The sequence below is a fragment of the Argopecten irradians genome, chromosome 12 (assembly GCF_041381155.1).
Source record: "Argopecten irradians isolate NY chromosome 12, Ai_NY, whole genome shotgun sequence".
In the NCBI taxonomy this organism is placed as follows: domain Eukaryota; kingdom Metazoa; phylum Mollusca; class Bivalvia; order Pectinida; family Pectinidae; genus Argopecten; species Argopecten irradians.
This window is the reverse complement of record NC_091145.1, coordinates 29,675,189-29,689,052: the sequence shown is the minus strand read 5'-3', so window position 1 is coordinate 29,689,052 and position 13,864 is coordinate 29,675,189. Positions and strand designations below refer to the sequence as shown.

The following is a 13,864-nucleotide window of genomic DNA, read 5'->3' as shown; positions in this document are numbered from 1 at the left end:
TTGTAGCAGAGTATGGCAATGCTAATTTCTAAGGGTAATATAATTGTGTTGTATTCTCCAAAAAATCTTTTCATACAACATAATTTTCACCTGAAACAGAGTTCAAAGTCCCTAAAACTGGACCCGATGTCTGGCTTCTATCTTAGTTTTCTTGTCAAGATAAGATAACCAGTCACAAACCTAGAACCTCTTTTTCCTGAGTGTATGTAATCTGATGATGATCTGCTAATTGGTCTTTGAGAGAAAAAAAATTTATAGCTATGATTAATGTTAAAAGTTGTGCTCTCTGAATCAGTAAGTTGATGATTATTGTTTCTTACTGCACCTTTTCTTTTTGGCTACAATTAATAAAGGAGCTGAGACATGAGTAACTCTCTCAAAGGTTTTCTCTGCATATTCCGAATTTGCATTTTACAGAGGTATCTGCACTTGCAGGTAGGTATTGATTGTGACGTCATGTGTTTGCGAGCTTAACGTCATACGTTTCGGAGAAAACGACGTGAATTGTGCTAAAAAAAATAATGACGTAACAGTCGATACCTACCCGCAAGGGAGCTAACCCTGTAATATGCAAAGACGGAATACATCATGATGGTATTTCGAAATAAAGTTTTAATTGGAATATTTACTACAGGCTGTTTGTGGGAGTTCCCATTCTGTCCTGGTCACTCTGGACGGAGATGTGTACACCTGGGGTCGAAACATGGATGGTCAGATTGGTAACAACACTCGCCAGGACATGGTCAGTATATAAAAAGCTGATGAGGATAAAATGTTTAAGTTTTAACCTAAAAAAGACTTCCCTTCAAAATTCTTTCAAAGCCACGGTTTGCTGAGGTGAATTCTGATATAAGGCATTGCCATTGGCTTTGCTAATCTTTAACATTTCTTTTCAAGGGAACAGCAAAGTAACTCCACAGGCTTCAGGTATGTTATATCTGTTTCAATTTTTTCCCCTAGAAAATTCCCAGTATGGTGACAAACATAAACGACCGTAATGTGATACATATAACCAGTGGTGGGGACTTCAACATCGGACAGGACTCAGACGGACTGGTCTGGGGCTGGGGCAAGAACGATGTGGGACAGGTAGGTACTGTTACCACATAGGTCAAACAGTAGTAAGTGAACTTTGTCAAGGAACTGTCAGCATGTAGGTCAAACAGTAGTAAGTGAACTTTGTCTAGGAACTGTCAGCATGTAGGTCAAACAGTAGTAAGTGAACTTTGTCTAGGAACTGTCAGCATGTAGGTCAAACAGTAGTAAGTGAACTTTGTCTAGGAACTGTCAGCATGTAGGTCAAACAGTAGTAAGTGAACTTTGTCAAGGAACTGTCAGCAAGTAGGTCAAACAGTAGTATGTGAACGTTGTCAAGGAACTGTCAGCATGTAGGTCAAACAGTAGTAAGTGAACTTTGTCTAGGAACTGTCAGCATGTAGGTCAAACAGTAGTAAGTGAACTTTGTCTAGGAACTGTCAGCATGTAGGTCAAACAGTAGTAAGTAAACTTTGTCTAGGAACTGTCAGCATGTAGGTCAAACAGTAGTAAGTGAACTTTGTCTAGGAACTGTCAGCATGTAGGTCAAACAGTAGTAAGTGAACTTTGTCTAGGAACTGTCAGCATGTAGGTCAAACAGTAGTAAGTGAACTTTGTCAAGGAACTGTCAGCATGTAGGTCAAACAGTAGTAAGTGAACTTTGTCTAGGAACTGTCAGCATGTAGGTCAAACAGTAGTATGTGAACGTTGTCAAGGAACTGTCAGCATGTAGGTCAAACAGTAGTAAGTGAACTTTGTCAAGGAACTGTCAGCATGTAGGTCAAACAGTAGTAAGTGAACGTTGTCAAGGAACTGTCAGCATGTAGGTCAAACAGTAGTAAGTGAACTTTGTCTAGGAACTGTCAGCATGTAGGTCAAACAGTAGTAAGTGAACTTTGTCAAGGAACTGTCAGCATGTAGGTCAAACAGTAGTAAGTGAACTTTGTCAAGGAACTGTCAGCATGTAGGTCAAACAGTAGTAAGTGAACTTTGTCTAGGAACTGTCAGCATGTAGGTCAAACAGTAGTAAGTGAACTTTGTCAAGGAACTGTCAGCATGTAGGTCAAACAGTAGTAAGTGAACTTTGTCTAGGAACTGTCAGCATGTAGGTCAAACAGTAGTAAGTGAACTTTGTCTAGGAACTGTCAGCATGTAGGTCAAACAGTAGTAAGTGAACTTTGTCTAGGAACTGTCAGCATGTAGGTCAAACAGTAGTAAGTGAACTTTGTCTAGGAACTGTCAGCATGTAGGTCAAACAGTAGTAAGTGAACTTTGTCAAGGTGAATTTCACTTAGTATTGTAAAATTAATGTTTATTGAAAATCTGTTCTATTCACAAAATAACACAATGGAGTAGCTTGTCAAGGATTTGAAAATATTAATCTCAGGCATCCATGCTTAAGGAATTATATGTTAGAAAGCTTGCCCCCAATTAGACTATAATCTAGCTCTGGTTAGCACCAATTTACAGTAATTGATATGTGATGTCATAATGACCATTAAAAGGGATATATTTTCTGATGCCACTAGATTAAACAAGATAAACAGGAACCATCCCTATCGTCCACAACACACAAGGTCATTAAGACCCACAATCGGCGCCGGGCAGGAAGTGGTCTCACCGAGTTTCTCCTCCCCACTGTCTGTCCAGGATTGCCTAATTCCAAACCTTCCTCGTCACTATGGCGACCATCCCACTTCACAAGGTCGGGATCATACGATGGTTCAGATGGTGAAACATGGGTAAGATAATTATGTTCTATTATTGTGATACTTCATAATGGAAACAAATATATGAATATTCATTATTTATTTGCATATTTTTCAATACAGTATTTTCAAGGCTTTTTTTTTTATAAAGGTCGAGGCCAAATGAACCAATTATATTGAAAATAAACATACTGTACTACTGCTGTGGCAGCAATGACATCTTATGTTGTAAATGACTTCACTTAGAAAGTAATTGATACTTAATTTTGTTTACACTGTAATGTACAGTATTGATGTTCTCTGCATATAACAATAAAAAGCAGACCATCAACTTTTCCTCACTATAGACAATGTACCTAGTATATCAAAGATATCAGAGAAGACTTGGGTTGATCTTTTTCCTATGGTAGCTGGTGTCTTATAATAAATAACTGGGTATTATACATTCTGAATTTACCGTAAATGTTTTCAGTGGACGGAGGAGAACCAAGAGGATGTCCAGTTAGACCTACTTCCTGACCTCCAGTCGCTAGGCAACAGATCCTATGGCCGCATCACTATTCACGAAGTTCTACAGGTACTGAGAAATGTAACAATTTAGTAAGAAAAAGATAAATGTATTCTCAGTTCTTTCACATTTCAAGGGCCAAATAGGGGGAGTAGGGGTAAATCCTTTAAATTGCTACTAGTCATAGAGTTCTGCATGGATTGTATCCAAATTTAACCAGAATCAACCTCTGGGGAAGAGGAACAGAATTTATATAAATTTTGGCTCTGATCCACTGGAGCAGAACTAGTGGGACCCAACAGGGAAATTAGAGGTCAATATTTAAACTCTTTCAGAAAAGGAACAATGAACCTGTATTAAGAACCTTACTTGGCATTACAAACTAGGTGAGCGATACAGGCCCTCTGGGCCTTTTGTTTATAAATGCAAAGGAGGAATTGTTTCAAATGATAATTGTTCTTTACAGCACCTTTCGGAGTTGTGTAACTGTATGAAGATTATGCGTCAGTGTGTTAACCTTGACGACTGGCTTAGTGCCGCCTATGTGTGTCTCCACCAGAACAACTTTGCCCAGGTACGCTCTGATCCGAGTTTTTTTTTTTATCCAAAATTGCGGAAAGACCAAAAAATGAAGACGAGCAGATAAATGGGTTATCTAAGACTGTAGGTACTGAAAGTATGAAATTGAGGTTGGCTTTGAACTACATCTAACTTTAATGTTATTGAAAATGCTTCAGGCCATTTGTGGATGTATACAATTTATGAAGGTCTATGTATGCAGTGAAGAAAATCAAATTACTGTTGATGTAGAAACCTCTAAAGTGTAGTTAGGGATAGACTGGGGTGGTTATGGGTTTACAGGAGCTTACTGGATCAAATAAGACAAAATTTAGTGTACTAGTGAGGAACTGTCAGATTATCTCCATGCAAAGTATGCTTAGATTCTTACATTAAAGAAGAAATTAGATCATTACATGTGCATTTAAGAAGAAATTAGATCATTACCTGAAACGATCAACTTTTTCATTAAACAGGTGTTATTTATTTCAGAGTTCTAGAAAGTTAATATTTCATAGGGAAAGTTATAGTGCTTAATGCATTTCATATGTGAATCCTAATTAAGAATGAATTATATAATTACTCACCTTTACTGTTTGAACATGATTATGCACTAAAATTAGGGTTTACAGTAAAACTTGTGACCCTGTGACCACCTCTGTATAAAGAACACCTACTTAGTAAGACCACATTTTTAGAGCCTAAAATGACCAATATCAACACAACTCAACCTGTAAATAAAGACCACATGGCTATAAAAACCATCTTCCTCCTCCTTTAGGTGATCTTTATAGACATGTTTGACTGTATCAGATTGTTAACTGTCATTGTACTGGCAGCTTTTGCTGTGACATTTTTCTGTAACAGGCACTAGCCTACCACCTTAAAGCCCTTACTGCCTATTCAGCTGTATTTGGCCCCGACTTTCTACAGAGTACAATGAAAGTAGTCCAGCACTATATTAGGTAAGAATGATGTTGATATCAGAAAAATATTTGCTCATTAAGAAAGTTAGGAAATATTGCTATAAATCTAGAGACTGTAATGAATATTGCTCTTAAAAGTTTGAATACAAACAGCTCACAAAAAGTGAAAAGTTTTTATTGGAAAAAAAGGTTTGAATATTGCTCTTAAAGTGTAAACTATATTGGTCACAAAAAGCAAAGACACATGACTGACGATGGGTTAAGTAATGAAAATTGGTTTTCTTTTCCTCTAGTCTATGTATCTCACAAGAACTTCCAGCCTCCCAGAAGGAAGAAAACTATCGTCTTATCCTTATACAGGTAATTTTAAAGAAACAGCTAGTTTTAGAGATACAGGTAATTTTAGAGATACAGGTAAAATGTATACTTTCTTTTACAAATGCACATACAGGGTATACATCAACTTTGGAACCAAAAGTGAAAAGTGAAAAGATTCTTGTACAGGTAAATTTACTTATAGCGAAACAGGTAAAAACTAGGTATGATGTTTTCAATCTTTAAAATTACATATTAGTTAGGGTGAGTGATGTACTTTGTGGGCTAAATCTATATTTATTACCGATTCTGTTATAGATCCTAGAACACTGGGAGAAGCATGACTTGTCGGTCAGTAGTCTCGAAGCACTTCTAAATGACCACATGGACAACTTATGCTGTATCCTTAGCACATTCCTCTTCTGGTGAGTTCTTGGATTTTATTTTATCTCATCCCTCATTACATAGAGTTGGAGAAGTTGAGCATTTGACAAAAATGTTGTGAATATATTTTTTTTCAAACATAGGTAAAATGTTCTGAGGAGTTAAAGATGATTGAAATTGTCACAGAAATCATGTTTATAAATGAACATGCTAACACCGAATTCATCAATGTATAGGACATTGTACTTTTCATTCCCCATCAAGGTCCATATAAGGAACTTGTAATATGTGTATAACAAACTATGCTTATAACAAAGTAATTTTGTTGGTCTGCAGAGGTTTTGTTATAACCATGATAACTGTAACTCTCTCCCATTGGATGAACCAAAAAAATTGAAATATTTAATAGATATCTTTATTATATGGCTGTGTGTTCTGCTCGCTCCTGATTAGCTGAAACTACACTTTCCTCCCATGATACAACACGATATCACCAGAAAACTCTGAACTATGCATTGTGACGTCATCCCAGGTTGATATAAGATTCCATAACCCCCAGGTCGTACCCAAATATAGAAATCTTGCATTGCGGCGTCATGTAAACTGACGTCACAATCACTTCACAGGTTGATATAAGATTCCAATGGGTACAGGTCGTACCCAAATAAAGCATAAAGGGAATTTCAGTGATATCAAATATCTATTATGACATCATCATTCAGCCAGATGTGACAGAGAGCAGCAGATTTACTGGAATAAATATGACCCTGCCAATAGTTGTGTGTGCATTTTAGTAAGATTTTTTAAATAATAAGTATTTAGTGTGTTTTCTCTATTTTATTGATACTACCAGCCTTCGTTTTTCTCTTTTACTAAATTACTCAACAGGACTATTAAGTATCGGGGAGAGGGGCTAATCAATATCATGAAGAAGAAATACATGTACATATACATGTAGTCAAATGGTTTACATCATGTAAATGCCATATTATAAAACAGATATCGACCTGTTTTCAGGTGGATACTGGGATTTATCAACTCTCGGAAGTAATATAACCCTCGGCCTTCGGCCTTGGATAATATCACTTCCTCAAGTTGATAAATCACTGTATCCAACTGAAAACAGGTCGATAATTGTATATCATTGCCTCTTTCATGAAATTATAGTCTGTCAGGTCACATCACATCCATTCAAGTCCTATTCATACGCATGTGGTGGCATTTCTTACAGATATTTCTGGTATTCTAGTATTTTTTATGATTTATACAAATGACTTAAATATCTGTTGTGATTAACATTTCAGGAAGAATCCGAAGACTGACAAAGATGGAGAAACTATGGCAACGCCTGTCTGTCTAGGATTAACTGGTCAATTTATGATGCATTTCACAACCAATTTCTGTCTCCAAGTTCTTCAGAAAGTCTTTGATAAGATGCTCCTTGTTGACTTTGAGAAGCGATACCCAGTCAGTCATGGATCACTGAAAAGGCTACTGACTTGTCGGGTAGGGTCGAGCGATTCCGACCTTGACCTTCAGTCTGGTGATAAACTCATACCTTTTGATCAACTGTGGCAGGATGTGGTTCAAAACTTACAAAAAGGTTCAGAATCACGTGACTATATTTACATAACAAGAACGGACATTGACCATATGGCCGAAAAAATTGAGCAAACCCAGGGACAGCAGTCGCTCTCAGAGGAAGTTAACTCACAGGAGCCGAATGCGGTGCTCTTTACATGTGGTCACCACTATACTCGACGGAACTTTATGGATGAGGTGATGGTGAAATTCAATAAGGAGCTTTCACAGGGTCCGGCTAGTCTTCCTGGCAGTGCCTCGCTATTGATGCAGTATTACTGCAGGCAGGGGCTACTTCCCCTGGCTTGTCCAAAGTGTGTACTCAATACACTACACACCGCATTGTAGGGAAGCTTTCCCTTGAGTGGTCAAAATAGTTTGATTAGTGAAACTCTCCCTAGTATGTGCTAAATGTGTACCCAAGATGTTGCTTAAGGGAAGCATTCCCTTATGTGGCCAAAACAGTTTGATTGGTGAAATTTCCCCTAGTATTTTTAGCTCACCTGTTCTCAATATGTTGCTCAAGAGAAACTTTCTCTTTTGTGACCAAAACAGTTTTATTGGTGAAACTTCCCGTAGTAGTATGTACTAATTTTGTACTTAAGATGTTGTGCACTGCTTTCTAGAGGAACTTTCACAAAACTGTCAAGAAAAGTCACATTGGTGCAACTTAATTCCCCTTTTCTTGTGTTGAAGTATCCCAGGGCGCGGTATATTGCATATGTAGGGATGCTTTCACATTGCTGGTCAAACATTCTTATTGGTGCAACTCCCCACCCCCCTCCCTGTTTCTTGTGTTATGTGCAAAAGTGTTCCATTACAAGATTATATGTGGAAACTTTCACAAAGCTGGTCAAAACAATTTTGCGCAATTGTCCTTAGTTTGTGATCAATATTTACTGCATATACAGTGTTTTGTTTTGTTGGCCAAAACAGTTTGGTGCAATTTTTCTTAGTTTGTGATCAATATTTACTTAACATGTTGTTTTAGTTGTGTACTTTCATACACTTAGTTGAAAAATTTAAAACAGTTTGATCTCTCTTTTGAATTTTGAAAGTTTAAACTGCATTTTATGGGTGTTTTCACATAACTGATCATACCAGTTATATAATGGTCCTCTGACTTTTTGAAATTGAAAAACTTAATGCTTCAATTAATGTCTTGTGTTCACACACATGTTAAAACACTTATAATAATTCATCCTTCCAAGACTTGTCAAAAACGTGCAATCAGTACATAGAATTGAAATGGTGCTTCCATGGAAACGTCATCATGGTTTATACTCATGGTTTTACACATTTTAACTATAAATGTTAAGTGAGTGGTTTTACATACTGGAAGTTTCTTTGGCTTTGCCAAAAGGTAACTTGATTCACTGTATTGATGAGTAGCTATCATATGAATACAGCATAGTGTGAATTATAGTATTGTACTTATATCCGCTGAGGTATATTGTCTTGTAATTATCAGTGAGTTTTGTTTGGTTTTATTGGCTTAATATACTATTATCTACAAAGGTTATTCAAGGACTTGCCAGGTTTGAGAAAATCCAGAGTGCCTGGAGAAAAACCGCAGTCTTGCAGTCAGTACCTGGCAACTGCCTCACATGGGATTCAAACTTGTGACCCAAATTGTATGTGGTGCAGTTGCCAGTTAACAATGAATGTAAGATCTAAAAAACTTTGTACCAAGGTAGGTGGTCGGGTGGTGTAGTGGTTAAGCTATGTGCCTTTCACCTAGCTGGCAGGCGTTTGATCCCTGATACGGACATGAAAAGGTTAGGGGTCACCTGCCCTATCATGTGACTTTTCTCCGGGCACTCCGGTTTCCTGCCACTTTAAGACACCTCTTACACTTACATTCAGGTGATCAGGTTGATTGATTTGTATAAGCAATACAACTTGTTTTACAATCGATATAAAGTTTATTATATTTACTTAAAAACCTTAGATTAAGAAATTAATGTAGATTCATCTGTATGTTCACGTTGTATAAATCATGTTTCCAAAATAGTATAACTCATAACATATCATGGTATTCCAGTCTATATTTGTATATGAAATATGCATACACATTATTGACTTTTGATCAATATGTTATATCGAGTAAAATATACCTTCTGTAAATCTGTTACCATCTTAAACCCATCCATAAAGAATGCATTTTATTTATTAGCATTGCCTCTTTAGGGTATCTGTGCAATTCAATATTAGGGATTGTGTTCAAAGTAAAGATCCCCACCCACGTTCATCCGTCTTCGACCTCCAGGGGTTACAATCACAAATGCTCGCCTCGTAACCCCTGGAAATTGAAGATGACCTTCACCTAGTTGGAAATGTACAGAAAGCCTTTTTCTACACAGAATATTAATTGATATAAAATTAAATTTTCTCATTTTACTTTTTTTTTTACTTTTACTTTTAGTACTGTATAACTAACTAAAGTAAAAAATGTTTTTGCTACCTAAGTAAAATCAATGGGTGGATATGAAATCCATACAAACTGTAAATAGTATTTTCAGCTAAAGTTGGAAACTGTGATAGAAAATTTAATTTTCTTAATAAGTCTTCTAGATGTTAGAACATTCATGGAATAACAAAAACTTGTAATTTAGTATATGGATTGGACAAAAAGGTCACAATTATAGTAGTCTTCCATTTCCACCGTTCTTTGTTGAAGAGTCTTATGTTTGATGTTTAATGTTGTTTATAAAGTTTAAAGTTATATGCTTTGTTATATTGTTTGAAGTTATTTTGAATCAATCTAGTCTTTGTTTGTTAAAGGATATTTCTTCTAGTATTTACTATTTGATTAAAGCAAACTTTGATTTATGCTATTTCGTCTGTGAATGCTTATTACAGAATTATCTCCCTTGCATGTATAGGTATCAATTATGATGTCATTACTTTGTTAGCTGAAATGATGTCAGTTTCTCATAAACATATGATGTTACACTTACAGAAATACAGTAGAACTCGGTTAATACGAACTCAAAGGGACCGAGTTAAAACTTCGTGTTATCCGAGTGTTCGAATTAAGCGAGTTATCATGTCTGCTGACGATCTCTTTACTTGGTATATATATAGACTAGTTGCATGTCGTTAAACGATGTGAACATGAGAGATGTCAAAACCGCCGATGGTGGTTGCAAAATTATAACAATAAAACCGTGATACATATTTTGAAATGCCGTTGTACGGCAGGTTTATGGAAAAGAAATCGGCATTTTCTGCGATCTGATTGTCCAAAATGTCTCATTTCGAGTTAAAACAATGTTTTATGCATGATTTTTGTAATTTGGACTCAAAATTTACTTTGTATTATCCGAGTTCTTCGAGTTTTCAGAATTCGAATAATCCGAGTTCTTTAAACAAAGATAAAGAGGGAACTCGGTCGGGACCGGCAATGTACTTCGTATTAAGTCGGGTTTTCGAATTATCCGAGTTCGTATCAACCAAGTTCCACTGTATGATGTTATGACATAAAAATCAATGCCGAATGGAAAGGGCAGATAACTCTTGTAATAGACAAACATAAAATTGTTTCATTAATTTAACTGTGAAACAAGAGCTTAAATCAAGATATGATTATATTGTGTTGATATCAAACAGTAGTAGGCACTATTAAGGTAATATCTTCAGCAATGTTATGAACATTTGTATTAAGGTTATTCAATTAAAAAAACAGATTGATTTGAAACTGTGTTATTGTTCTCATTTGGTTAGTGTTTGCATTTTAGAATTCTAATGGCATCTTAGAATTCAACGTCACTAGCCAAGGGTATTCAGTATGATACTCCAACCCTTGGCAGATCTCTTGTCAAAACGGAATTTTTTGCACTGTGCCTTCTCCTGGATCACCACAGTTGCACCCCTTTGATTTACTACATGTAATAAGCAAAATATGTAAAAACTGTGTTTTCATTGGTCAGCTGAACCTAGCCACATCCAATTAGAATTTGATAGCAGAAACTTCATTTTTGACATGATATCCATCAAGGATTGTGGGGATAGTACCGTATTAAATACCCGTGGCTAGCGAAGTTCCTTACAATTTGTCAAGTACATTCTGACGTGTGCAATGTAGTTGTTGATTATTAGAAGTTATAAACTAGCAAAAAATTCCTGAACAAAAACAAAAAACAGAATTACTGATTAAGAACCAGACATTTACTGATTTAATCATTCAAAGAATCATTCTGAAGCTTCCAGGGGTTACTGTCGCTACCATTATATCAACCCCTGGACTATCTTCTAGTAAAATACAGTTCAGGAGAAAAAACTAAAGGCCTGCAGATATTAAGTTAGTGATAGTAACCCTACATCACATGAAGGGACAAACATTCTGATCATACGTTTACTGATTTGGTCAAACGAAGGTCAAACGCAGGACTTGATTATACAAGAAGACTAGCTTTAAAACCAGACGTTTACTAACTTGGGTCAAACGAGGGACCAACTTCAGATCCAGACATTCACCGACTTGTTCATACCTGGAGACTAAGTTTAGAACCAGGGTTTACTGACTTTGACATACGAGGGGACTCGCTTTAGATCCAGACATTCATCGACTTGTTCATACCTTGAGACTAAGTTTAGAACCAGTCATTTACTGACTTGATCATAAGAGGAGACTAACTTCAGAACCAGACATTTACTGAATTGATCATACGAGAGGGCTAACTTCAGAACCAGACATTTAATGACTTGATCATACGAGAGGACTAACTTCAGAACCAGAAATTTAGACTGAATTGATAATACAAGGGGACTCGCTACTCAAAAGTATTCTCCAAGGAAAGAAATAGACATATAATAGTTTTGCCACAAAATTATATACAAGATCATCTAACATTTGCTAAAACATTACAACTTAAAAAGAGATCATATTGTGCCAATGTATGTTCACTATCATCATGCTCAAATGCAGTTTATTGACTAATGCAAGTTTTCATACGAACCAGATAGTGCTCACCCGAAAAAATCATAGAGGGGACTAACTTAGAACCAGACATTTACTGACTTGATCATAAAAGAGGACTAACTTTAGAACCAGACATTTACTGACTTGATCATAAGGGACTAACTTAGAACCAGACATAACTGCTGATCAAAGGAACTTAGAACCAGACTTAACTGACTTGATCATACAAGGGGACTAACTTCAGAACCAGACATTTACTGACTTGATAATACAAGGGGACTAACTTTAGAACCAGACATTTACTGACTTGATCATAAAAGGGGACTAACTTTAGAACCAGACGTTTACTGACTTGATCATACGAGGGGACTAACTTTAGAACCAGACATTTACTGACTTGATCATACGAGGGGGACTAACTTTAGAACCAGACATTTACTGACTTGATCATACAAGGGGACTAACTTCAGAACCAGACATTTACTGACTTGATCATACAAGGGGACTAACTTTAGATCTATGAACCAGACATTTACTGACTTGATCATAAAAGGGGACTAACTTCAGAACCAGACATTTACTGACTTGATCATACGAGGGGACTAACTTTAGAACCAGACATTTACTGACTTTATCATACAAGGGGACTAACTTTAGATCTATGAACCAGACATTTACTGACTTTATCATACAAGGGGACTAACTTTAGATCTATGAACCAGACATTTACTGACTTGATCATACATGGGGACTAACTTCAGAACCAGACATTTACTGACTTGATCATACGAGAGGACTAACTTCAGAACCAGACATTTACTGACTTGATCATATGAGAGGACTAACTTTAGAACCAGACATTTACTGACTTGATCATACGAGAGGACTAACTTCAGAACCAGACATTTACTGACTTGATCATACGAGGGGACTAACTTTAAACCAGACATTTACTGACTTGATTAAGGACTCTTTAGAACCAGACATTTACTGACTTGATCATACGAGGGGACTAACTTCAGAACCAGACATTTACTGACTTGATCATACGAGAGGACTAACTTTAGAACCAGACATTTACTGACTTGATCATTCGAGAGGACTAACTTCAGAACCAGACATTTACTGACTTGATCATACGAGAGGACTAACTTTAGAACCAGACATTTACTGACTTGATCATACAAGGGGACTAACTTTAGAACCAGACATTTACTGACTTGATCATACAAGGGGACTAACTTTAGAACCAGACATTTACTGACTTGATCATAAAAGGGGACTAACTTTAGAACCAGACATTTACTGACTTGATCATACAAGGGGACTAACTTCAGAACCAGACATTTACTGACTTGATCATACAAGGGGACTAACTTAAGAACCAGACATTTACTGACTTGATCATACAAGGGGACTAACTTAAGAACCAGACATTTACTGACTTGATCATACAAGGGGACTAACTTTAGAACCAGACATTTACTGACTTGATCATACGAGGGGACTAACTTTAGAACCAGACATTTACTGACTTGATCATACAAGGGGACTAACTTTAGAACCAGACATTTACTGACTTGATCATACAAGGGGACTAACTTTAGAACCAGACATTAACTGACTTGATCATACAAGGGGACTAACTTTAGAACCAGCCATTTACTGACTTGATCATACAAGGGGACTAACTTAGAACCAGACATTTACTGACTTGATCATACAAGGGGACTAACTTTAGAACCAGACATTTACTGACTTGATCATACAAGGGGACTAACTTATGAACCAGCCATTTACTGACTTGATCATACAAGGGGACTAACTTTAGAACCAGACATTTACTGACTTGATCATATAAGGAGACGTACTTCAGAAGCAGACGACAGAGGCTGAATCATGGCCAAACTCATGATTTCATTTT

General features: G+C 36.6%; 1 protein-coding gene across 2 annotated transcripts in view; it reads left to right on the top strand.

Annotated features, from left to right (window-relative positions):
• The window catches only part of LOC138336887 (uncharacterized), a 34,217-nt gene extending 26,701 nt beyond the window's left edge, over window positions 1-7,516 (top strand). For both annotated transcript variants that reach the window (XM_069286503.1, XM_069286504.1), the window contains 9 exons: window positions 635-742; window positions 961-1,089; window positions 2,565-2,777; window positions 3,217-3,321; window positions 3,719-3,826; window positions 4,678-4,775; window positions 5,030-5,096; window positions 5,370-5,476; window positions 6,740-7,516. In XM_069286503.1, the coding sequence (XP_069142604.1) occupies window positions 635-742; window positions 961-1,089; window positions 2,565-2,777; window positions 3,217-3,321; window positions 3,719-3,826; window positions 4,678-4,775; window positions 5,030-5,096; window positions 5,370-5,476; window positions 6,740-7,364 (1,560 nt within the window). In that variant the 3' untranslated portion in view covers window positions 7,365-7,516. The remainder of the gene's footprint in view (window positions 1-634; window positions 743-960; window positions 1,090-2,564; window positions 2,778-3,216; window positions 3,322-3,718; window positions 3,827-4,677; window positions 4,776-5,029; window positions 5,097-5,369; window positions 5,477-6,739) is intronic.
• The last annotated feature ends 6,348 nt before the right edge of the window (window positions 7,517-13,864 follow it).